The 24,749-nt window shown below is 50.6% G+C and overlaps 10 protein-coding genes across 10 annotated transcripts; 3 read left to right on the top strand and 7 right to left on the bottom strand.

Annotated features, from left to right (window-relative positions):
* Positions 1–7: 7 nt before the first annotated feature.
* On the bottom strand, positions 8–914 carry PC9H_009417 (uncharacterized protein; the record flags this gene model as incomplete). The annotated part of the gene is made up of 5 exons (XM_036778919.1): positions 8–89; positions 142–208; positions 258–688; positions 746–811; positions 859–914. The coding sequence occupies 5 exons, from the start codon at positions 912–914 to the stop codon at positions 8–10; spliced, it is 702 nt and encodes a 233-aa protein (XP_036628308.1).
* Positions 915–1,151: 237 nt separating this feature from the next.
* Positions 1,152–1,526, bottom strand: PAM18 (mitochondrial import inner membrane translocase subunit TIM14; the record flags this gene model as incomplete). The annotated part of the gene is made up of 2 exons (XM_036778918.1): positions 1,152–1,302; positions 1,366–1,526. The coding sequence occupies 2 exons, from the start codon at positions 1,524–1,526 to the stop codon at positions 1,152–1,154; spliced, it is 312 nt and encodes a 103-aa protein (XP_036628307.1).
* A 1,265-nt stretch (positions 1,527–2,791) lies between these two features.
* On the top strand, positions 2,792–5,088 carry PC9H_009415 (uncharacterized protein; the record flags this gene model as incomplete). The annotated part of the gene is made up of 10 exons (XM_036778917.1): positions 2,792–2,927; positions 2,976–3,057; positions 3,117–3,189; positions 3,245–3,326; positions 3,381–3,487; positions 3,541–3,745; positions 3,801–4,405; positions 4,459–4,534; positions 4,587–4,948; positions 4,999–5,088. The coding sequence occupies 10 exons, from the start codon at positions 2,792–2,794 to the stop codon at positions 5,086–5,088; spliced, it is 1,818 nt and encodes a 605-aa protein (XP_036628306.1).
* A 1,477-nt stretch (positions 5,089–6,565) lies between these two features.
* On the top strand, positions 6,566–8,328 carry PC9H_009414 (uncharacterized protein; the record flags this gene model as incomplete). The annotated part of the gene is made up of 6 exons (XM_036778916.1): positions 6,566–6,759; positions 6,810–6,918; positions 6,971–7,097; positions 7,148–7,350; positions 7,403–7,545; positions 7,605–8,328. The coding sequence occupies 6 exons, from the start codon at positions 6,566–6,568 to the stop codon at positions 8,326–8,328; spliced, it is 1,500 nt and encodes a 499-aa protein (XP_036628305.1).
* Positions 8,329–8,640: 312 nt separating this feature from the next.
* Positions 8,641–9,755, bottom strand: PC9H_009413 (uncharacterized protein; the record flags this gene model as incomplete). The annotated part of the gene is made up of 3 exons (XM_036778915.1): positions 8,641–9,200; positions 9,314–9,464; positions 9,528–9,755. The coding sequence occupies 3 exons, from the start codon at positions 9,753–9,755 to the stop codon at positions 8,641–8,643; spliced, it is 939 nt and encodes a 312-aa protein (XP_036628304.1).
* A 1,136-nt stretch (positions 9,756–10,891) lies between these two features.
* On the bottom strand, positions 10,892–12,022 carry PC9H_009412 (uncharacterized protein; the record flags this gene model as incomplete). Its single annotated transcript, XM_036778914.1, has 3 exons — positions 10,892–11,461; positions 11,583–11,723; positions 11,783–12,022. The coding sequence occupies 3 exons, from the start codon at positions 12,020–12,022 to the stop codon at positions 10,892–10,894; spliced, it is 951 nt and encodes a 316-aa protein (XP_036628303.1).
* A 1,248-nt stretch (positions 12,023–13,270) lies between these two features.
* Positions 13,271–14,102, bottom strand: PC9H_009411 (uncharacterized protein; the record flags this gene model as incomplete). The annotated part of the gene is made up of 4 exons (XM_036778913.1): positions 13,271–13,276; positions 13,326–13,852; positions 13,911–13,921; positions 13,978–14,102. 4 exons carry the CDS (start codon positions 14,100–14,102, stop codon positions 13,271–13,273), a joined length of 669 nt encoding a protein of 222 aa, XP_036628302.1.
* A 1,550-nt stretch (positions 14,103–15,652) lies between these two features.
* Positions 15,653–16,828, bottom strand: PC9H_009410 (uncharacterized protein; the record flags this gene model as incomplete). The annotated part of the gene is made up of 6 exons (XM_036778912.1): positions 15,653–15,802; positions 15,853–16,259; positions 16,310–16,384; positions 16,435–16,526; positions 16,580–16,620; positions 16,679–16,828. The coding sequence occupies 6 exons, from the start codon at positions 16,826–16,828 to the stop codon at positions 15,653–15,655; spliced, it is 915 nt and encodes a 304-aa protein (XP_036628301.1).
* A 2,259-nt stretch (positions 16,829–19,087) lies between these two features.
* On the top strand, positions 19,088–20,445 carry PC9H_009409 (uncharacterized protein; the record flags this gene model as incomplete). Its single annotated transcript, XM_036778911.1, has 7 exons — positions 19,088–19,115; positions 19,173–19,337; positions 19,391–19,460; positions 19,521–19,677; positions 19,727–19,784; positions 19,840–20,036; positions 20,092–20,445. 7 exons carry the CDS (start codon positions 19,088–19,090, stop codon positions 20,443–20,445), a joined length of 1,029 nt encoding a protein of 342 aa, XP_036628300.1.
* Positions 20,446–21,453: 1,008 nt separating this feature from the next.
* On the bottom strand, positions 21,454–22,973 carry PC9H_009408 (uncharacterized protein; the record flags this gene model as incomplete). Its single annotated transcript, XM_036778910.1, has 2 exons — positions 21,454–22,145; positions 22,952–22,973. 2 exons carry the CDS (start codon positions 22,971–22,973, stop codon positions 21,454–21,456), a joined length of 714 nt encoding a protein of 237 aa, XP_036628299.1.
* Between the last annotated feature and the right edge of the window lie 1,776 nt (positions 22,974–24,749).

Genomic DNA, 24,749 nt, shown 5'->3' with positions numbered 1-24,749 from the left:
TTGTAAGTCAAGACTTTCGAAAGGCAATGCTTGCGTAGCTACTACCACGCTGACCGCCAAAGGAAAACACGGGGTATTTGATACTGGAACTATAAACAAATTGTAAGCTGCAGTTCAGCCGTAAAGTAGTAGAGGACGAACTGATAGGCCAATCCAGTCGCAGGAGTGATGAACCTCGCTTTTAGCTCTTCTTCAGTGAAATTGCAAGCTACAGGCCCGTTATACGAGAGCATACCTAAAGGACAACGATAACGTACATGTGATGAGGAAATGACCATCGGAACTCAGTAACTGAGACACTCTACTTGGATATCCTTCGATGAGAGGCTTTCCGTCGTCGCCCGGCGGGGCAAGTGCGATAGCGTCGAAGGTCCCCTTATCCATCATCACATCCCAGCCATCTGCATTATCTTCTAGTACTAGCCTCGGCGGATCCTCCGATAAAAAGTCGCACTCGGCGAACGTTATGCCCTCCGTCCCCCGGGATGTGGCGACGGCTTTGGAAAGCTTGACGGCATCGCTACTGTAGTCGATCCCTGACAAATGGGATGTCGGGTAGCCAGCTTCGGCGAGAGCAACGAGAAGCGTGCCGTTCCCGCTCCCGATCTCCAGGATCGATTTTCCTGCAGATGGCGGGACGTGCGCAAGAGCCCAGTCGACCATTTTTTCCACACTTTCCTGGCCGAACCTAGTGCGGTTCGCGTTTCAGGGGTTCAATTTGCTGATTCGGGGGAAAGAGACTCACCAGATTTCACCCTCATCGCCAATCTCTTCAAAATTCACGAGTTCATTCTCGTATACTTTGTCCCAACTTATGAGGGTACATTCTGCGTCACAAATTGAGACCGAGAGGCTTACTGGTCTTTGGTTCCGAGTTTGGATGGCTTGAATTCGAGGTCGTCCATTGAAGTCATGGCGGCAAGTACCAGAGTGGAGTTTACGATGAGTCAGCAAAGAAACGCGGGTGATATTTCGCAACTTGAATGAAACGAGACCGGCTGGGAACTAGGTGAAGGTCATTCGAGAAAGAGACGAGGTGGGATTAAACTACACGAAAACAAATGCTATAAGATAAAACAAAAAAATACTGGCGAGCTGTTAGCCAGAAGGGATAGCCGTGAGCGCAGAGTACACACACCTGAGGCTCATCGCTACCGTCCCCGACCGTCTGTTTTGTCGAGCAAGTCCTTCGCCTCATTGATTTTACTGGCAAGATATGGTGAACCCCCGCGGTCAGGATGGTTTGCTAGCATGATGTGTCGGTGTGCATCCTTCAGACGGTTCTTCAGCGTAGCGCCATCTCTTACCGTGACAAAAAGTACCACCCGTAAGCTCCTGTCCCTTTGAGTAAGAGAGAGCACGTACTTGAGACCGAGGATGGCAATGGCTTCTTTCCGGTCCATCTTTGCCTTGAATCCGCCTCTAACCCACTGGTCGGCCGCGCCCTGGCCCGCGCGACGAAGAAAGTGGCGGCCTGCGAGAGCTGCCGCAATAGCACCAACACCGACAATGACAGGTGTAGCCATGGATCTGGGACGTTGCAGCTGAGTCTAGCTGTAAAGATTGGTGAGAGAAGGACTCCGAGAGGAGTCCAAATTCTTGCCTTTCGATCACGTGATGCGTGGCGGACGCTCAGTCGCCTAAAACTAAAACTCCAGTCCAACACACTCTGTAGTTCAAGGGCAGCCAAGCGGGAGAGAACGTAGATTGCTGCATCGTCTGACAAATCCAGCCCGTAATTCGGGAGTAGGAGAACTTCTAGCAGGAAATCATGATAACTTGTTCTTCAACGGAAGTACTCTTGTCATGATCTGTGCAGCGACGGGCCGACGCGATATCAGAGCCTGATAAAAGCAAGGAACGGGGCCATTTGAAGTAGACTGACGGGTCAACCATGTCCCTTTGAAGTTACAAGTAAGTTTGTCCTAGTAGTACTAGCAGGCGTCTGACGGCGTCTGTCCTAGGTCCAGTCAATTGCCTATCCTTGATGGAAATGCACGAATTAAATGGTAACAACCAATAACGTCCTCGTTCTTGTACGCTACGAATAGCTAGGAACTTCAGCAATGTCGGATGGAACTAAAGGTGTAGTTTCATGCTAACGGAGTATCATCCAGTCATCCAGCGTGCCTCACTTGTCCCCTCCAGTCACCGTCGCGAAGGTGGGTGCGTGCACTTGGAAGGCACTAGGCTCTACGGTATTATTAGGGAAATGGCATGGCTCGCGAACTATGTTGCTCGAGAAGAAGACAACCATCAAGTCGGCAAGGACGCTCAACTTAGTCGGCGATGTTTGTCACACTCGACAGAACCACTCAGCCAGCTTCACCTACAGGCTATGAGTGTACGGACCAGCCTTCCGAGTCCTGTTCATCAAAAGCAGTCGGCAGCCACATCAGCGGGTTCTGACTTCTGGGCGTAGGCAGCACAGGCAGCACATAATTACTTCGTCGGGCAGCGAATTGTGTAGGCGAACAACTTGCGACGATGGCGCACTGTCCCTGTGGCACCGTCTGGGGATGTCATACGCGAGCTTCAATTACTCCCAACTAGGCACCCGCAACTGTCGGCGGGATGGTACAATGACCAGTAACCCACTTTGACGCGCAGAATCGGTGCCGCAAGTAAATGCGTCGAGTGGGTCCGGTTGGCTTTCCTTTGAAAGACTCCCGTTGCTGCACTGTAGTGCAGGGTACTTAAAGGGCGCGAATTGACGACAAAAACATCACCATCCCAGCATCTCTTCGCATACTTACTACGCATCTCCTCCTAATTATTCAGCATCGTGGAAATGAAGTTCCAATCCCTCGCAGCACATATTTCCCTCGTTCTCTCGCTCCTGGCTCTGCCACTCGGAGTCTCCGCTGGCTTATACGGAAAGGCAGCTGACCTGCCAAACGTGTCTTATGACTTCATCATTGTCGGCGGTGAGCGTAATTTACTCAGTTGTTATTCCAGAACTGACAAAATACTAGGTGGTGTTGGTGGTAGCGTTCTTGCGAACCGTCTGACAGAGAACCCAGCAACGAAAGTGTTGGTTCTTGAAGGGGGTTCATCGTGAGTGCAACGGCTCCGTTATTTCACCCGTCTAGCTCACGCTATACGACAATTTATAGGAACGAAGATGCCTTCGAGACGAAAGTGCCGTTCTTCGTGACACGAATCCCGGCCGAGTACACTTGGAACTATGTACGCGGCTGTCTACTCCATTTTCTAAACAATTTAGCATTGACGCGCGTTACAGACAACCACGCCGCAAGTAGGGATGTACAATGCTGAGATCCCATTCCCCCGCGGATTCGTGCTTGGTGGCAGCAGCTCCATCAGTAAGCCGCACTATAATATCTCAGGTCACGCGACAGGATACTGACAATGAATAGATGGGATGTTCTATACACGCGGATCTTCTGATGACTTTGACCGCTATGCGGAGGTCACCGGTGATCCAGGCTGGACATGGGACAATGTCCAGACGTACTTCAAACGTGTGAGTATCTCCGTTTCTTGTTTAATTTACCAGAGTCTGATTGGATATCACAGAACGAGAAGTGGACGCCTCCAGCCGATGGACACGACACGACTGGCCAATACGACCCCTCACTGCACAGCACCACTGGCATGACTTCATTTAGTCTTTCTGGCCACCACCAAGCACTCGACCCGATGGTATTCCAAGCGGGGCAAGAGCTAGGGGGTATCTTCGACTTCAAGCTCGACTACAATGACGGTCGTCCTCTTGGACTGGGTATGTCTAAGATTTTATTAAGTCTAGGTATCTATATTGATTTGGCTTTATGCAGGTTGGCTTCAAGCAGCCATCAATGGCTCGCAACGTAGCAGTGCAGCGACGTCCTACCTCGCGCCTCAATATATCAACAGACCTAATCTTCACGTCCTCGTCGGCGCCAGGGTCTCTCGGATCCTCAAAACCGGATCTGGTTCCGCTTTCCAAGCCGTCGAATACACACAAGATGTCGTGAATGGACCCTTGAGCACCTTCACCGCGTCGAAGGAAGTTCTCCTCGCCGCAGGTGTTATCGGTACTCCCCAGATCCTCCTCAACTCCGGTATCGGCGACTCGGGCTACCTCTCATCGATTGGGATCACGCCGCTGGTCGACCTACCCAGTGTTGGCAGGAATTTGACTGACCAGCCGACGACTGGGTGCCTGTGGAATGTGCGGAACGATGCAGACACTTTTGATCCTGTGTTCCAGGATGAGGCGGTGCTCGACAGCGCAATGGACGAGTGGAACAATGATGGCACTGGGCCGCTGGTCGTCACGCCTATTGGGCAGGTGGCGTTCTATCGCCTAAACGATACCGAGCTGGCTGATCTCGGTGTACCTGCCGGCGTGGACTACGCTGCTGGTCCCAACACGCCGCACTTGGAAATAGCCATCGGCGTACGTCCTCTTTTGTTTCTCCCGGACTTAATGACACTAAACTATTGGCACAGAATGGCTTTGTGTCTCCTACTCCCCCTCCCGGCAAATGGCTCACCATCTCTACCAACCTTGTTTCAGCAACTTCTCGTAAGTGCCCCCATTCTCAACAAAATTTACACGCCGACTCATCCCCTCTTAGGTGGATCTGTTACACTTGACACCACCGGCGGCCTCGATGTCTTCCGTGCGCCCCACATCGACCCAGCCTTCTACACCACGGAATGGGACATCAAAGCCATGCGCGAAGCAGTCAAAGCAGCGAAGCGTTTCGTGTCTGCGCCTGTGTTCCAGGACTATGTGCTCGAAGCCCTGGGTCCGCTTGCCACTGCAGAAACGGACGAGGAGATCGAAGCATATGTTAGGGGATATAGTGGAACAACGGCCCATCCTGTCGGGACAGCGAGCATGTCACCGAGGGGCGCGCAATGGGGCGTCGTTGACCCTGATTTAAAGATGAAGGGTGGTGTCCAGGGCGTGAGGATTGTGGATGCTTCCGTCTTCGTGAGTGTTGAATGTGCTGCCCATATCTCAGTTCTGACTCTTCATGATAGCCCTACAACCCCAGCATGCACACGATGGCCCCAACATATGTCGTTGCAGAACGCGGGGCCGACCTGATTAAAAGCACTTGGAATCTGTGAACAATTACTCTATATGAATATACCTATATCTTATAGCATCCCTAATCACTTAATTTACCTTGTATTCTGTACTGTAGTTCGTCAATGCTGTTTCGTATTTTTTTTCCCTGAGTGAAGATTCCGATTCTCCGCAAGTCCACCAGCGTTCGGAGCCCAAAGTTCAGAACTTTCTTCCACAACGACCGCCACCTCCCCGACATGGTCAAAACCCAGGCTCTCACTTCTGGCGCACTGGGCTTTGAATCCGCATTATGAACACCGCAGATCAATTTGACGGCAAAATCGCCAGATACCTCGAGAAAGCCAGGTCGTTGAAGGAGCAACGAAACTCACAGATCCCCCTCATCTTCCGAATTCTAAGTGAAATCCTAGCAATTATCTTTGAATTTCTGGCTCCAGTCAACCCGATTAAAGCACTTCCGAGTCGATTCTCTCCTTATTTACCTCTGAGAGGTCGTCTGGCGATTACCATCCTTGCGAAAACTTTACTTGTGTCTGCCGCAAGTGGGGGTGCTTGAACTGGGCATCCCGTCAATCTGGGGGGTGTTCTACAGCGATTGCTCGCAGCAGTGGATGAACTACGTTATCAGAGAGCGATTGAAGCCGATTCCATCAGGACACTACACAAGTGGCGGCCCACCCATGCGACATACTTGCCTTACGGCTGGACTCCGAACGATTCAAAGACCTGGATGTCGCGATAACAACCTCGCGAGTCAATGACTCTCATGCACGAAGCCCTACGGTCGAAGAATCTGCCGGCGCTCGACATTTTACGCATATCTGTTGAGGCAGACGTGACATGGGGTACCCGGGGCTGTACAAGCTTTGTGTAGAGGGCCTCCCGGCTCCAAGCACTTCACCCTAAGCATATCCTTCTGGAGGTTCGGGTGCCCTCCTTCCCCGCTCTTCGGGAACTTAGTCTCGATCTTCTTTCTTGCGCTCTGTCCATACAACCTGACGACCTCCTCCATACTCTCAGCGCCATACCCCGAATTCGGAGAGGCGCAGGCGGGACATGAATACTTCGCTGAAGGAACTGCTAGAATATCTGGGTTATTGAATTCATATACAATATTCCATGCCCTCGCCTGTTCATCTCAACGCCGGTGACGATGCCGCTGCCCCCGTCGCAAACCACCCTCCCTTATCACATCCAACGCCAATGGAACGGAAAGCGTGGGTGGAGAATCTCCACTTCGATGAAGAAACTTAGTAGAAGCGCCGTCACGTTCATGTGCCGCCGATGTAAATGTAATTACTTTCGACATCTCTACCTATGTATAATATGAGGGATTACACGGGCGTTTTGATTGCCATCCTCATATTTCGTGCCATCCTCCACGAAGTGATTGAGCCCCTAGTCCTCCTATGAGGACCCTGGATCGCACAGGACTCAAGCGTGTTCTTGACTCATTCTCTGATCTCTGAGCGTGTATCATTTTCTTTTCTCGTTTGCACGCGACGGACACATTCAATGGCCAACTACAGTTCGACATCGGCCTCTTCGTCGAGTAACCTGAATAACTCGGTGAAGCGCACCAAGATTCTGCTTCTTGGGCTGCGTCGCAGCGGGAAGACCTCCATACAACAAGTACTTTTTAACGACCTATCGCCGAAGCAGACATTCTACCTGGAACCAACCATGAGAGTGGTGAAGCATGCCTACGAGTGAGTGGCTTTGCTCATGAGGCACCTGGATCTTCGTGACATTGCTACAGTACACTAATACCACTGGAAATATGGGATTGCCCAGGAAATATCACCGTAGATACACTCGGCGCACCGCTCTCGCAGTTCTCTTCCATCATATTCGTTATAGACATTCGCGTGAGTTCTTCTAATCCCCGTGGCTGGCTGAGGATGTCAGAATGTCGTACAGGATCTCTACAACCAAGCTATATCCAAACTCGTTGAATTCATCGTTGCCTCGTACCACCAGAACCCGAACATCAACTTTGAAGTATTTGTGCACAAAGCAGAAAAGCTCCAAGAAGACGACAAAATAGGTGTGCATTGTAGTCGCATATCCATGTGCTCAAGGTGCTGAGGGCAACAGAGAACTTCCGACAAATCCATGAAAGGGTCTCCGACCGTCTTCTCGATATTTCATCCGAGGAGGCATCATACGAGCAAGTGCAGCTGAACTTTCACCTCACTTCGGTCTATGATCACTCCCTACACGAAGCCTTTTCGCGCGTCCTGCACAAACTTGTAGATAGCCTGCCGTACCTCGAAGACCTTCTAAACGGATTCTGTGCTGTACGCCACTGCATCACCCCTCCGTCTTTCACTAACGCGTGTTCCCCACCAGAACTCCCAATCACCCAAAGCCTTCCTCTTCGATATCTCTTCTCGGCTGTACATTGCCACAGACGCGTCGCCAGTCGACTCTGCCACGCACAACCTCTGCTGTGACTATCTCGGCATGATCAACGCGTTTGGGCCGCTATATCGGTGATTCCTCCATATAACCTACGCCTTCGTGTTGTGCTGAGACGCTGCCTTTCTCCCAGGTCCAAAGTAGATAGTTCACCGCGACAACAACGTGTCACGCCCTCATCGGGTGCGCCATCCGAGCACTCGCCCGATTCGCCTTCAGCCTCGCAACCCCAGACGCCCCCTCCGACAGCAGTCACGCCGACAGCGATACACAGCCCCGCAGAGCCAAGTTCGCGGCGTCCCTCGGCTTCTAGTCCCGCTTTGGCCTCTGGTCGGCCGTTTGCCTCGAGACAAGGACTCATGCAGGCTGGTTCCAATCTCCTTCGCCCACCGTTAACTCCATCGACATCATCGTCGTCAAACAACACGGCGGTCTCAAGCAGCGCGTCTTCTGCCCGTCAAACCTCAAGTCCGCCGAAAGACCTCTTCTATCCATCCGCGTCTACGACCCTGTCTCCTACGCCATCCGCATCTACCAACCACAGTTCGAAACACACAAAAGCTGCGCTAAGCAACCCGACCTCGGGCACGTCCACGCCGAACGGTCATCGGTCAGGCAACCACGCAGCGTCGTCACCAAACAACGGGACCGCATCAAACAACGTCAATAGCTCGTACACATACCCGAATGCTACGACGTTGACGTACCATGCGCTCACTCCGCATTTGGCGTTATTGGCTCTGTTGCCTAGCGGTGTGTATGAAGGCAGGAGGGGTTTGGTAGAGTGGAATGTCGTTTGGGTGCGTGAGGGTGTGAGAGAGATTTGGGAGGTTGAGTGGGAGGGAAGGGGAGGCTGAGCCCCCGATCGTCTTCGTGGGGGTCATCCTTGGTACGACCAACTGAGTAGGTCCCTCTAGAGTCACTGCGCCATCCGCGCGCCTAGCCGTTGCGCTGCACGATATCCGATCCCTGCACGTATTGTAACACAATTACTAGTGATCTGCTATGTTATATACATTGTCCAGTATCATTCAATTAACGTGGGTATCTATATCGTCCACTGCGTCGCGTGAGTTTTGTACGGCAAGACGTTTGATCAATGTTCCCTCGCGTAGATGACGCTTCTGGGGGAGGTGCCGGTCTACGAGTGATGCATGGTTAGCTCTGTGTCATGAGCAACGGTCGAGGATGCTTACCGTGACCTTCTGGACGAACCATGTCAGCTGGTCGATCATGCCTTCTGGGTTGTCGTCGAAGAGGGCGTGTCCGCCAGCGACTTTGCTGACATAGAGCTTATCCTTGAAATGAGGAGCGAAGATGCTGACCACGCCGTCGGCTACCACCATCCTGTCCGAGGTACCGAAGAGCACCTGCAGGGGAAGCTTGCCTGCGTCCCCAGCAGCGAAGAGTTTCGTAGGATCTTGGGGCCGCATAGACACCAGGGCGCTGACAGCAGGAGGCTGCACGACGGTCTGCCCCAGGTATTGTGCCTTGATGCTGAAATCGACCTTGGCGGGGTCCTGGAAGAGCCCGTCGACGAACGACTGGCGGGTCGCAAGGGCGGCGGTAACGTCGTCGTTGCCGTTGAACGCAGGGAGTGTATTGAGGAGGAAAGGACTGGCGATGGTCGGGATTATGTCGGCGCTGATGCCGGGACTGCCGTCAAGGGCGACCGCCCCTGCGATAGGAAGAACGTCGTTATTGGCTACGATATCGGTGATTATAGCCGCTGGACAAGATGGATATCATCAGTTTACGCGAAGGGATGCGTGTGGGGGTGGGATACTTGCCCGCAAGACTCCTGTGGATCGAAGGTCAATAACGGGGTTTTATTGATGGCACTTGGTGGGACGTACCATCCGACGAATATGGGTTTCTTCAGTCCGAAGCCGTCCATGACGGCTGTGAAGTCCTGAGAGTATCGGATGGATGTGTGTGCATCAGCGGTAGCTGGCTTGTCACTGCGCCCATGGCCACGCATGTCATAGCGAACCTACATAACATTTCGCGGTCGATTACTCCATACATACATTGAGCAGACAACGCATCCACTTACAAGATAATAATTAGCCAACCGCTTGTTGGCGAAAAACCTGTCGAATACCACCCCACTTAGCGCGAACCCGTGGACAAAGACGATGCTCTGCTTTTTGGGATCGCCGGTAGCATCTGCGTAGATTTTTGTGCCGTCGGCGGAAGTGACGATCTTACTAGTAGTTGCAGCGGAGACGAAAGAAAGGAAAGACAGGAACAGGAAAACAAAGGGAGATAGCCTCAGCGACATTGTGGGTTGAGCGTTGAGGATCAAGTCGCGTACTGATGGGCTTGCTGCACTTATATGTAGCATCTGGCAGTCGTTGATCAATGATATCCCCCTTCGACGGATCAACCAAGCGCCGCGTATGAGACCTTATTGACCAAGGCCCTGTTACGGCAGTCATGTTGGGAGGTGCCTCGTACTGTTAGGCGATCCGACATTAAGGATCGAATACTGAGCGCTGGGTGTGATCCGCATGGCGTAGATCGGTCCTGGGTACTATATCTATTTTATCTCCTCCGGTGGGGCGGGTATCGCTGTGTCGTGAAGCTGTGATGGTTTCAACAAGACTAGCCGAATTCACTTGAAGTTGCCTGGTTCTTCTCCAGCTAGTGGGAATTCACCGAATATTCCCATTGAGCCTTCAGCTGAGCATTAACTCAGAGTGAAACCGGAATTGCAGTCGGCAAGAGTTCAGTGGGTGGGTCGCGAGGGACCCTTCATTGACCACCACTGTCAGCGACATACGTGATCAGTACTTGTTCTACTGAAAGACAGCGCATGGCTCACCTTGTGGTACTCATCAAGCATTAGAGTTGCGACAGTTCTTCGATTCGCAAAGAACTGATGGACTCATGGATTCTGGGCCATCGAGGAGGAGTTCCTGGTGGTTCTGTCAGAGTTCAAACGTTGATTGATGCTGGTGCAACCCTGTCGCTCTTAGGAGATCTTTTAGGGACATTTATCAGGGGCTTGTGCATTGTAGTTCGAAAAATTCAGTATCTATAAATAGGCGTTAAAGATGCGAATCAAAGTGAAATATAGCCATCACTTGACGAGGAACGGCAGAACATTAGCGTGAGGAGCTTCGAAAAAATTGTGGTGTGATTACTGAAATGTATTGTACAACAGCCTCAACGAACGTGTATGAGGACCCATGCTGATTCACATCATTGCCTTGTATATTATTAGTGCATGAGAGATTGTGCAGTGTCCGTAGATTTGACATGTATGGCTACAAGGCGCAGAGATAGCGTACATTGACGTATGGATAGTCCAGCACCTAGTTGTGGGTTAACAGAGCCTGAATAATGCACGTAAGCCGTGGAATAGTAAGCCCCGCAAATGGATTTTTCTAAAAGACGTCGATTAATTGATCGTGTTCAATGAGAAGGAAAGGAAATACTAACAACCACATCGTGAACGAAGGAAGTCAATTCCGCGACCGTGCCTTCGAGGTTGTCGTCAAACACAGCATGCCCTCCGTCTATCTGCCTGACCCGCAGATTCTTGAAATGAGGGCCGAATATCGAGTTCACGCCCGCCTGGATCACCATAGAGTCCGATTTTCCTGAGAGAAGCATCATGGTAAGCTTCCCAGCATCACCCGCTTCGAAAAGCTTGGAAGCATTCTGCGGACGTATGGACACCAAGGCACTGACATCCGGGTTCTGAACCACGGTTTGCCCCAGGTACTCAGCTTTCAGGCTAAAGGGTACATTGGCAGGGTTGGCGAAAAGGGCATCCACGAAGGACGTGCGAATCTCGAGGGCAGCCGTGACGTTCGTGTTGTCGTTGAACACAGGGAGTGTGCCTAACAAAAGAGGGGTGGCGATCTTTGGAACGATGTTCATGTCAATGCCGGGCGACCCGTCGAGGGCGACGGCGGCAGCAATTGGGATATCTTTGTTATTAGCCACGACATCGGTGATAACAGCGGCTGGAAAGAACGCCTGAGATGAAAGAACTTCTCATGCGAAGATGGCGTGTGCATACCTCCAAGGCTCCTGACAAATCATCAAAGACAGGGAATCAGCGAAAACTGTTCGTGTGATCAGGCGGAAGAGGGCTCACTAACCAGCCAACCAGAACCGGTTTATCAAGACAGAAAGCTTTCATCACTGCTCTGAAATCATCGGCGTATTTATCCGATGTGTGTGCTTCTGGTGTATTCGGTTTGCCACTTCTTCCATGACCGCGCATGTCGAAACGAACCTGTTCCAAGCACCCCCATCAGTTAGCAAAAGCTCCACTGCACGTCGGGACCGGCTTACGAGGTAGAAATCGCTTTTGAATTTGGGGTTGGCGACTAGTCTATCGAATGCGAGTCCGCTCAGCGCGAAACCGTGCACAAAAACGATGCTCTGCTTCGTTGGATCCCCCGTAGCTTGGGCAAAGATCGGTGTGCCATCTCGCGATTTGACTGTCTTCGACGTCGTGGCGCTGAGTGCGGAAACCACAGAGGCGCAGGAAACGAGTAGAAGAACAAGCGGGGCGAGTCGCAACACCATCATGGGGGACAAGGTGTCGTGAGACAAGACCTAGCAAGCTTTAGTGGTTCCCGACCAATATAAGTCTTGCTTTGAAGCACGATGACAGATGGCACCCCTTATTACAGTTGAGGACAGTCAAAGTCCGCTAAAATAAAAAGTTTTTTTATTGTGCTCCGGACTTGCGCGGAATACATTCCGGCTTGAAAACCCTTTCGAATGATACCGTGCTTGTCCAATTCTGACGAGCCGATCGCCCAGAAAAGGCGAATTACTGGAAAATACCCTCAAATTTTTGGCGTAAGCCGAATATATTAGATAAAATCATGAAAAATATGCCAATCGACTCCTTTTGATTAGCTCATGTTGATCCCGTCAAAATCTTGGACTTCTATCGAGCCGTTCCTGAGAAAAAATATTCATATTTCTGGGCGCTTCGTGATGGGAAAACCAGGAACGTGAGAGAAAACGCCGTCGGTGTGAGAATTTATGGCTTGAGGCGCTTTTGGGATAGTTCCAAAACAAAGGCTAGCGATATTTCGACGCAACTTCCAATCGGGGATCGTAAGAATTGGGCTGCATGCCCAGTCTTGGGCGCCTGTCATCCCGAAAAGGCCCACAGAGGTACACACAATTTGAATTTTTTGCTCCAAAATATTGGCGCAGACAGATTCTCGTGGGAAAAACTTCGGAGGTGCTTTTTCAGACGTTTTCAGCTATCCTGAGTCTGAATCTGGCGTTAGTTTGTCCCCAAAAAATCCCCTTCGAGCGCTACGCAATTTGCGGACTTTGACTGTCCTCAACTGTATGATGGCTAGCACCGTGCAAGGGGGACAGAAGGGCTGCCGATGCTCGAGGTGTCGTGTTGATGTTGCCAAAATATCCTTCCTGTGAATGCCTCGATCAGTACGTCTCCGAATGCCAATGTTGATACTTCCACGAGTTTCACCGCGAGCGCACGTTCACTCGAAGCAACCTTGATGGTCACATTGGTAACGTGATGCCAGTTCTCTAAGCCTAAAGTCAGTCAGCCCAGGTCAGGCCACCATGCGGGGTATGAACAGATCCGAGGCATCGTCAGCACCGACTTATCTCAATTCTCTAGGGCGACAACGCCGTAGGGCCTTCACTTGATAGTGCTGGGGAGTGGCGAGATCACGCCACTGATGCCGAGACACGGGTGTGGGAGACCAGACGAGAAGCACACACGAATCAACGCCGATGACTGGCTTCTTCGGAAACTGCCTCGAATATTGTACACAGTGTGGATAACTATGACTGCGGTCTGTTCAGCAACACCCACAGGACGTAGAAACGACATTCTCACCTGTACACTGAGGACGAATTTACTCAGCTCGTCCACCAATTCCGCTTGATTGTCATCAAACAACGCATGTCCCCCGTCAATCAAGCTAACCGTCAGGTTCTTGAAATGCGGTTTCACAATGTTCACAACGGCCTCGCCGTCCAAGAACTTGTCTTGTTTTCCGAACAGAATCTGGAGCGGCAACCCCCTGGCACCCGCTTCCAACATCTTGCTCGGGTCCTGTGGCCGAAGTGAAACAACACTGCTGATGTCAGGCGATTGCAAGACGGTCTCTCCGAGGTATCGCATTTTCAGGCTGAAAGGGATCTTATCTGGGTTGTTGAACAACGCATCAATGAACTCCACGCGCGCTCGTAAAGCGAAAGCAACGTCGGAGTTGTCGTTGAATTTCGGTAGCGCGGCGAACAGAAACGGCTTCCCAGCTACGCCCACCATTTCTGGGCTGATGCCGGGGCTCCCGCCGAGAGCTACGGCCCCAGCGATGGGGAGTGGGTCCACATTGGCACATATATCGCTGATGACAGCGGCTACGACGAGATCTTGTGAGTATGGGTAGTGTAGGCACGCGAGGACCTAGAGACTTACATCCTACACTCCTGAAATTCAAACGGTCAAAGCCCCGAGTATTTCAAAGACAGACAATATTACTTACCAGCCGACAAAGACAGGCTTGTTCAGCGCGAATCCGTTAGCTACAGCAGTAAAGTCTGCTGCGTATAGCGCCGATGTATGTCCCTCGGGGGTGTTTGGCTTTCCGCTTCTTCCATGGCCACGCATATCGTACCGAACCTGAGACAACGTTTAGTATAGAATCCGGATCCCCCATGTCAAGAGTGTCTGCGTGCCAGGTAGAATTTGTCTAGTAACTTGGGATCATCGAAAAGGCCGTCCCATACAGCGGCCGATAGAGTGAACCCGTGAAGGAAGACGATGCTTGGTTTGGAAGAGTCCCCCTTCGCCTCAGCATAGATTGTTGTTCCATCACTGGACTTGAGATACTTTGAGGTTACGGGAGACATTGGCAATGGTATAGTATTAGATACAGCAACGCACTTGCGAGTGCTTATATTGCGAATCAAAAGGATAGCCACTCTGATGAGGCTAGCTTGTGATCATGTTGATGCCCGTAGACTTCCAGAAAATCTGATTGTTGACCGGTAAGTTGCTTATTCAAGAGCGCCTTCATCGTGGTTTGCCTCTCCACTATCATCCCGTGCGCCCGATCTACGAAGCACGAACAAACAATTTTCCGAAAGTGTCCTGAAAATGAGCGGTTCCAACTCCATGGGAAACCTAGCTTTTCAAGCAAGGTGATCAACTCATCAACAATGCGATATGGTACGCTGAAATAATGTAGTATGACCGTCTTGTCCCTTTGGATGAGGGTGTTGTCACCCATCATGCCCTGGTCGATTGCACTTGACTGAAGCCATCCGCGACAATGGTTATTCAGTAGGGAGAAAGTTCTTTTCCTTGATGATTTCCTGTCTATTCGGCACCTAACCTAGTGTGCTCAAGGTCGTACTCTGATTGCTTGGACTTCCCCATGGCAATCATTTTGGGAATCAGTCTCGCTCATAACGAACGGGGCTTTTGGGTGCCATGGGTGACATTGGGACCGCCCTATCGTGACTGCGCTCAATATTCACTACTTTTATAATCCTTTGTCCGAAGGTATCGTGTAAAGTATGATGAAAGTATTGAAGAAATTGCCTTTTTGGGCAACTTTCTTCAATACTTTTCGCATACTTGGACCATAACTGAACCATACTTTAGGACAAAGGATCGTGAAAGGATTTAAAATACTTTCATCATACTTGAGCCACTAGTATGATAACAGTAGGGATCCTTGCACGCTGTGCTTCTGCTGGCGCCACGCCGTCTCGATTTCACAGCCAACCAAGCAAACGTCCTTCTGAATTTGGTCGGCCAAGACATTCGACCTTCTATCCACTCCCTTTATCTCTTCTTCAATCTGAGTTCGCGCGTTTGAGGCACTCTATGTCCCCCGATCCCACTTTGAACCCCCTTGGTGTAGAGTCATTCTTCGACTCTCTCAGCATTTATCACTCCAGAGTACTGTGGAGGAATTCATGGCCTGCCGTAAGTGAGGCCCGGTGATTATTATACAGTTGGCTAGTATCCTTGCCTTTTAAAAATTTCATGATAGTTTATTTATCAGCATGAAAGGTTTGTGTCTGTCGGATGCTATGTTCGCGCCAGCTGTTGAACGTTGATATATAGCTGGTCTGGGTACGATTGGTCACTTCATCAGGGTCGGGGTCGAGTGCAAAACCAGTGAACATTCGAAAGCAAGAAATACTCAACTACAGTCTAGTTACAGACCAGAACAGTAGGTAAAATACAGGGCCAAGCTCTCCAAGAGACTCCGATTTGTTGATCTTCTTAAGTTCGACCTCAACTTTTACGGTACCTTTCTCGAACACCTCCCCATCCCACAATGCTGTCCAAGTTTCCTGGCGACTAATCAGCGGCTGGTACGATATCGCCAAACGCAGGAACTCACAGGGGAATGACAAAACATGTTGGGGTCACCTGGTGTGGCATCCGGCCCTTCCCTCTCGAAGCCGGCGGCGTTCGCAGTGAAACCTTTTTGAGGAAGGGCACCATGTGAACCAAAGATAACAGATCCAGGTAATGGGGAGAGCAACGCGCCGAGCGCCCTCGCTAGCTCCAATTGTTTCTCCTCCGAGAATAGGTGGAACACAGAGGAAATGTGGATGACTGACACATGGCCATACAGGGGATTCAAGCTTGTCAGCGTCTTCAGACTTGGGACAGCGGTGTTGGGAACAGTGTAAGCTGGGGCTCGCACAACGAGGTGCTCCGGGTTGAATACGTCGCCGGCGATAAAGGGGACCGGGAACGACTCCGGGGTAGACTTGAATAGTTCGTGTCCAATATCCCAGAATTCTAAACGGGCCCTTCAGCGATCACACTGGGTTGAGGGGAGCTAGGCTTACCTCGGCGCAAATCAGTGACAATCATGTTGTGAATTGGGTAGCCATCGGCAACAGATTTTCGTGTGTCGGTGCCAACTACGACAGAATGAGCTCGACGGTCTCCAGATGGATAGGAATTTACGGACAACAGCAGCCAACCTCCAAGTAGATAGCGCCGTGTCGCTCTTGGCCTATCTTTAGGGCTTGTTTGTACGCTGGTATCTTGGTGCATCGATGTCTAGACGGTTTGATTATTATAAATATCACTGTCGGATGCAGCCAAATGCATACTCAGTGAACCCAAAATTGCGAATACAAGGGTATCTAACGACCTAGGGTAGTAGGAAACATCAGTGCGTGAATCTGATTCCATTCACATTAAATACCCACTCTGTATGAATCCTCTTGAATTCGGACCAGGTGTTGTTTGATTTCCTCGTCGTCCTGGATCCCGGATGCTTCCTTGAAGAAGGCAAGCTTCTCAGGAGTAAGCTGGGAAACGAACGTTGGGTCCAAGTCAGGTCTAGTTGAACCGGTCATTGTATCGCTAAAGTTTGCTATATGAGATTGCTGAGCCTTTTATATCAGCTTGACCGTGCCGCTAAATGGGGAGGAGATCGAAACGAGTATTTACCTTTAATCAAACACACTGCCGCTTGTCTGGTGGTGTCCAGAGGGTTGTGGGCCTCTCCTTGGTGACGATTCTAGGCAAGAACGCCCACATCCACAAGTATTCATCAAGCAGGCATATCGGCTAAGAAGCGTTCAAAATAGCATGTGTGTCCGTCCGTGGAAGTAGGTGAGGTCCCTTGTGCGTTGCATAAAAATTTACCATCAGGCCGAGTGGAAGGCGCTCAAAATTAGTCCGCTGTTTCGCCAGCAAATGGCCAATCTAAGAGAGTGAATATCAAGGCATCATGGAAGAAGGAAGGAACCAGACCGAAGGCCGGGGAAGCGTGGGACCCCTGGCGGCGGTTGCCCCTTAACAACCCCTATCGGCCCTCTGCTCACGTCCACCGACTCGGATACTGCGCGCGCCGCGCGTACGAAGGTCGTATTGCTAGGATCTCTACGGGTATAGTCCTTATCCACCGTTTCGGTGGTGGAAACTGTGCGCACTGCTCGTTGCCTGTTGTAGGTCTCACATCATGATCAAATCAAAAGGTGATGCTAATAGTACCTTCTCAGAAACATCAATCTTGCTCTATTGATGGTCGCTTGCACTCAGCCGCTCTTCATCCTTGTACAGCTTCCATATCGGCTTGTGTATCTCCTCCCGGTTTGCCATTGAGTGCTCCCTGATACTAATCTCGGCTGCGCATCACACGTAAGTTTGGCGGACGTCCTACTGTAACTTGCTCAACGTATATTGACCTCTAAGTCGGGAACTATAGATATCACGCCACCAGCTTCGTTGCTTTCACGGGAAAGCGTTGCGAAAACCCCATGTTTCCCCGCCAAGCGGGCGCCGTAGTATGACCACTCCCTTGGATGTGATGTACTCATGGGAAGCCTTCGAATGGCTTAATTGAACTTGGATCAACCTTGACTTACATGGTGTCATAGCTTCCTCCAGGTCAGAGGCCGTGTGGATGTCCAATGAGATCCCACGCATCATGACCTCCCACACTGTTGTCGATCGTTCATGTTGTGTCGAGTCATAATTCCCAGGAAGATCGACAAATGGTGCAGTACATTACTGATGCCTTTGATGCCTCTGATACCTTTGATTCATGACGCATGATGGCTCAGAAGTTCCTATGCAATAAGCGGTAAGTTTCCGCCATCTAGTTGTGTGCCATGCAGGCAACTCGGCTAACTTCAAGTTACAGACTTGTCCGTGTAACAGTGCCAAAAGGCTTTCTACACCATGCCAATCTCCCCAGAGCATGCCGGTCGAGGTGACTGACCGTTCCTTTGCCAGCTCCTTGATCCGCTGTCCCCCCATCATCTGAAGAGTGTTTCAACACTTATTCTGGATTGCCCGAACATCACGAATTACCTCATGTTCTATTTCCACTCGGAGCCACGAACGTGCCTCGCTCAGAGGTCCGGGCTGTGCCCCGGGCGCCAGATGCGTTGGTACCTCGTACGCCGTGCAAGGCAATGACTACAAAGGTAGTAAGAAGAATAGATCGACCTAGCACTATCACGGTTTATCATTAATGCTCTGAATCCTTCCCATTATGGAGTTGGCCGTTTTATGCACGAGGAGACCTGATCAACCTTGATGCAACAACTCGGCAACCGTCGAAGAGTAAGTCAATGTTGATCACTTGTTCATGAGAAGTACTCACCTAGTGCACCCATGCACTAGGCGACCCACGGACAACATGAACCCCTCCACCGACTTTAAACCTTCTCAGAGGGCCCGCCTCAACTTCATGCATGGAGATCCCCGACGACGCATCGAGACGCCAGGCAGACGTGGTTATGGGTCATGACGGTTCCTTGTGGACAGTAATAACACTTCATCAGTATCGGAGCCCAAATCGTCGAAGACGGAGATATGTCAGATACACTGTTCGTTTCGGGGGAACCTATTATCCCCGCTAGGACCGCAACCAGGTCAGGATAGACATTGCAATGTGTCGCGTGTGCGCGCCTAGGTTATGAGAAGATCCTCACCTTCGGATCGTGGCACTGCCTTATCCGGGGGCATCTAAACTCCCGGAAATATATAGGCGTTTATAACAATTGCGAGGAGTCAAGCCCCTTCCCGCGTTCGCAAGGTCTATCCAGGTATCTTTCTATCACGACAGTCCACAGGTTGGGCTACCTCGCAGTACACCATCGACGATGCCACCCACAATCGACAATGTCAAGGGTCAGTGATCTAGTGACATGCTCACTGTGGCAGGCACTTACTCTAGACACCCACTAGTTACCGCCCTCACGGCCCCGACAGTCGCCATGGTCGTCACTGTTGTCCGGATAATTGAGCGTATCCGCACAAAGAGGTGGGGTGTGGATGACAGTTTCGCCAGCCTGGCCACAGCCATGCTCCTTGTCTTCGTTGTCGGCATGTTCGTTCATTTGGGCGACCCTAGTAAGTAGTACTTCCCACTGACAACACCCTTCAGGGTTGCTAAAGATCTACAGCAAACAAGACCCGGACGACTGCTATCGCACTCTCGTACGTCCTCCCCCAGCTGTTCTACGGTGTGCTATGGTGCGTTGGTCCGCACAATGATCTACGTTCGCCGAGGAATTAATGCGAATCTCGCGGCAGGTCCACTCGCCTGTCGATTTTGTTCTCTATCGTGCGCATAACACCCGATTACATCATGCGGCGTATCCTGTACGGCTTGGCTGTCGCATTCTGCGTATGTTGGGCCATCCTTTTCTCCCAGGTATTCTGGGTGTGTGAGAGCCAGCCGCTGTGGAAGGTTAGTGCGTTTATTGCCTATCGCTACCCTAGCTAATTCAGGAAAACAGGAAGCCGTTATTCCGCAATGTCCGCTTGGGCAAGACGTGGCCATCGCCCAGCTAATCAGTAAGCGTCATGAAGATCTGCGTGTAAATCATCCGTCTGATACAGTTTATCGCAGCTGATGTGTTTGCCGATCTTTCGCTTATTGCGATTCCCACCAAGTTGCTCTGGAACCTGAGAGTGTCCAGGAGCCAGAGAATCAGGCTGCTCCTGACCTTCTCCACAAGTATTATCACCACCATCGTGAGTTTGGTGCATGCCTTCTACGTGCTTCGTGTGGGAGGCTTGGAGGAATTGATTGCTGCCATCGTTGAGGTAACGGTTGTTTCGCGCACTAATATTCCCATCACTGACGGCTCAATATTCACAGAATTCGGTATCTTTAATTGTGTGCAACTCAGCTGTCCTCGTCACTGCAATCATGCAGTTGTTCAGAAAAGGAAGCATGGACGACAGCACGGGGAAAATTACTTCACGGGGTACTCGGACTGGGACCGTCTCGTATGGTATTACTTCCGTGCCACCCCCACCCATACAATACCAAGGCACCGGCAAGGCATCGGATGCGCTAAAACATATGGACGTCGACTCCGATAGTCCTTACACATCCTATCACAGGAAGGTCGACTCCCAGGGCGCCTCACCCACCGTCGTTCATGTAACCCAGGAGCATGTTGCTCTCGTTGACCTACCGCAATCAAAGAGAGGTTACCGCGATATGTAACTTGGTGATTTCCTTTGTATTTCTCCCCATCCGTTTATTCGTTCAGCGTGCTTATTTTACATCTTCTCCAAGCGTTACGATATCTTGATGTCCCCTTGTTTCATGTCCTCTTACGCTTGGTCAGTTAATGATTCGTACTATTACTACTCATGATACCCCTTCCGCGTTTTGTTATTTACGGGGTCAAGGTCTCGGACTAGGCTGTAAGTACTGAAGTACTGTATTAGAATGCTGTAACTTTTATCCAGCCACAAGGGCTGAAATACCAATTTAGCTACAATTTAGGTTCTGTTTGAGACGCTGTCAACATCTGTTTCAGCAGATCCATCTAGCAAGACGGGCGCCGACGTTGCTAAACTTGGTTGACTTGGGATTTGCAATTGCTGATTGGTTTCCCGCCCGCGGCGATCGGTAGGGTAGCGGGCGGGGCCGTTACTTACTATCAGTTTGAATGGGTCTTGATACAACTGATCGACATTGATTCCACGGGCGTACCCCGGTGTTAAAATACCACGAACTTGGATAGGGCGGGTCAATGCGCACGAGTTGGCTTCACACGTGTGATACAGCATAACCATAACCATGTTCACTTGATGATATCAAACCTACGATATCGCTCGAAGACCCCGTCCGGACACTCAGCGATGTCAACGGAGAAACACGATCTCTATTGTGTTCTTAAGGACCAAGAGATAATAAACATGCATGGGGCTTGATATCACTTCGTCCAGCCTTATGTTCGGATCATCACAATTCATTTGTCAATCGTTCCTATCCGAGGAGAGACTGAGGTGACGCGAGCCTATCGTCTTTGAGTAAGGAACAACGCTTTGAACTAGTTTACAGTATTTATTTACATGGTTACATCTTGCTAAGTATTTCGTGTACACTTGGCTTCATCTTTTCGTTGCTTGCGTACTTTCGATGACTAACGACCTGCGACCTGTTTGGGAACTGGGGAACAGGAAAGTGTCAGGATGTTTAATAACGAAAAGCATATGCAATAACCTAATAGAACCCAGCTTGCTTCAATGCAGGCCAGCGCGAAGCGACATCATGAGGGCCATCAATAACTGTATCATCGGAAGTCCCAGGTACGACGTGGATTCGGGCGTACTGGTTGCCATTGAAGCAGTAGACTTGAGAGGGGTCTTTGTAGTTCACTACGGCAACGTCGATGCTGCTGAACCCGACCTGCTTCAACGACGGCCACCCAGCCTGAATGTCCGTAGGACCATTCATGAGACTTTCATCCAGGGTGCCAGGAACAAACTTGATGCGGCAATAATTGCTGTCCTTGAAGCAATATGTCTCTCCGTCTCCACGCGGGCTCGGGAAGACTTCCTCGAGGGTAGTGAACCCGGCCTTCTTCAGCGAAGGCCAATAATCAGCGATGCTCTTCGGGCCGGTGATGATTTTGTCGTTGCTGCTCTCCGGGATGACTTTGATCAAGCAGTACTGGTCGCCGCTGAAGAAGTAGACCTCGGAGTCGTCTTTGGGGTTCGGGAGACACGCATCGATGCTGTTGAACCTAGCCTGCTTGAGGGAGGGCCACTCGTCCATGATTTTAGCAGGTCCGTAAAGAAGTTTGTCGTTCGTAGCGCCGGGGGTGATTAGCATACGAATGTATTGGTCGCCTTGGAAGAAGTAGCACTCCTCGGGCTTGCCTGGGCGCAAAAAGGCGGCGCGAGCGGGGGTAGCTGGTGATGAGCGTAAGCATTCGTACGCCGACAGAATATACAAATGCCAACGTACACATGGTGGACGACTAATACTTGTACACGGCAGCAATGTCGGGCTCCGTTGGTCTATGAGGAGTGAATGAGTAAATGAATCGAGGGTATTGTAGCGAAGTGCACATACTGTAAAGAGCCTGAGGAGATGCTGGTCAACCTGAAAGCGAAGTTGCGACTTATATACGGTCGAAGCTGTAACATACCGGCCCAGATATTCCACTAGATACAATTATAACCCGAATATGACGACTTTTAGGTATATAAACTTTGTCCCCTCAAAACATTGAAGCTAGAACATCTGCGCTCGTCACACGCGCCATAGCTGTATGCGAGCTTAATAGTCCTATGATGTAGCTTCAAAGCAAGGCCATTGGCCAGAAGATCCGACATTGGCAGGGGCAAGGAAGAGATTGTAGAGATAGTGAGAGCCTATCAAATTTATCAGTAAATCAGTGCTAGTAGGATTTGGGAGTAGTGGTCAAGGCGAGAATGTTCACCTGAGATGGCGTGTGGGGCCAATTGTGAGAGTAAATATCGGTAGCCAGAGTTAGCTGTGTTCCAATTGAAAGAACCCAGGTACTGGGAGGCTTGCGAGCTTATTCTGCGGCGCGACTCTCCAGGCTTTTGCTGGAATAGAACATCGGGCCATCCGAGCCTGATACTGGGGGATCCATGCGCAGAGCGACGAAGCCTTGCGGAAAACGAGCCGTCCTTCGCGGGTGACTACATGGTGGTTGTTAAAGGCAAACATGAACTTAGTCACGGCATACCCCTGATCTCCCCTGAGTCCATTTTGGACTCTGAGACGAACAGACTAGAGCTCACCGCATTCTTCGCCACGCATTTCGGGGGAAGAAGAAAAAGTAAGTGAGTGCAACGAAGATCTCTGAGCAGCTTGAATTTACTTCCTTCCTGTACTACGTGCAACGACCAACCCCGATTCCTATTTGTGACGCCCGCCATGATGTTCGGCAAACCTGACAGTGTCCTCGAGAGGAACATAACCTCCGCTACTGGTAACTTTTATAATCAGATACCAGAGTCAAAAAGCGAACGGCTAGCAGATAACATAAGCCGCTGTAAGGACCGTCACCACTGTTGCCCTCTGGCATGGGAAGCGATCCCGGAAGGCCTCCAAATTGTATCCCAACAACTGACCCACGGTTAGCTCAGACCACCGCAGCTCTCGCTGAGCTAAGACCGACAAGAAATTATGAGACGGGTTTATCGGCGGTAAGTCCCCGTCTAGGATTCTCCTTCGCATACTAGCGAACCAGCCTTTCCGGCGATTCAAACGGCCTGGGGCGATGAATTCATGATCAAGACGACCAGGATGTTGCCAGGAAGTTAGAGTATTTGCCAGCCTTTCTCCATGCATAACATATTCATCTCAACTCGAACATTGGAATTTGGTCTTGCTCATTCACCATGTTTGCCTTGTTGACGCTCCATTTTCTATTTCTCTTCTGCTACTGCTTGGTCGCTCACAAAGAGATACCTAGGGGGTATCTGTAGTAACGGTGAATAACGGTATCCAACACCAATCATGATATGATCCAATCAAAATCGAAGGCCATGTATCTCAGGGTATGTCTTGGTATGTCTCTGTGATCGTGACAAGAGACACGTTCAGCACCTGACGCTGTGTCCTGTAGGCAAGGAGCTAACTTTGAGTCGTCGTCCGCTCGTTGAAGAGAGAATAAGAGTACACCGAGCGCCAGCATAATAACGGTGCAGAAACGGTGGGGCCCGCGTCTGGCAACGGGTGAACCGTCTCCGTCGTTGATAATTGTGAGGAGGCTTGAAGAGTGCGCTCGATGCTATGATACCCAGGTACTACAGTATATTTCAACGTCCTGCCTTCATCAACGATTTTATGCCAATCTGATGGATCTCGTCTGGGACAAATGATCAGCTGAGCGTGAAACGTACGAACAGTCACGACGCGGTAACCGATTTGTGTAACTTTGGAGCGAAAACCCGAGATTTGTATGATGATGGTAATTGCGGCGCCAAATTTCCTGCAAATAATCGAGAGTTGTCTGATTTGTTACGTTGATGTCGATGGATTACTGTGATAGCGACCTCATGTTGTGCACGTCGCGCACATTAAATCGTCTTTTACCTAACCATGAGAACAGTTGGGTAGCTAGGGGATCTTGGTTTAACGATTTGATCCCCAATCTCGCCGTTCATGGGGTGAACAACACTAGCGTTAGCATTTGGGGCACACACCTCTCTCAAATACGGCAGGAAGTGTTTGTCAGTATATAAGCGCCCACGTTTTGTGAGCCTAGAATTCCCCCGCATGCCTTGAACGCGTCCATCACATGACCTTGATCGCAAAAAAAATCTTTGGGGTCAAGATTTTTGGACCAGAAACTGAGTGAGCCCATATCATTTGGGGTCGTTATATAACAGACCTCGACTGCCTCGTTCATTTCGTGAGGCTTTCTCACTTTTCGTCTTCTACCACCTCTACCACCATCACCACTACCGCCGTCGCTGGGCTGCTCATCTCAGTTCGTTGCGTTTTCCTGAAATCACATTAGAAGAGTTTGGATTGCA

The sequence above is a fragment of the Pleurotus ostreatus genome (genome assembly GCF_014466165.1).
Source record: "Pleurotus ostreatus strain PC9 chromosome Unknown scaffold_7, whole genome shotgun sequence".
NCBI lineage: Eukaryota > Fungi > Basidiomycota > Agaricomycetes > Agaricales > Pleurotaceae > Pleurotus > Pleurotus ostreatus.
Note: the sequence above shows the minus strand (reverse complement) of the source record. Positions and strands in the feature narration are given on the sequence as shown.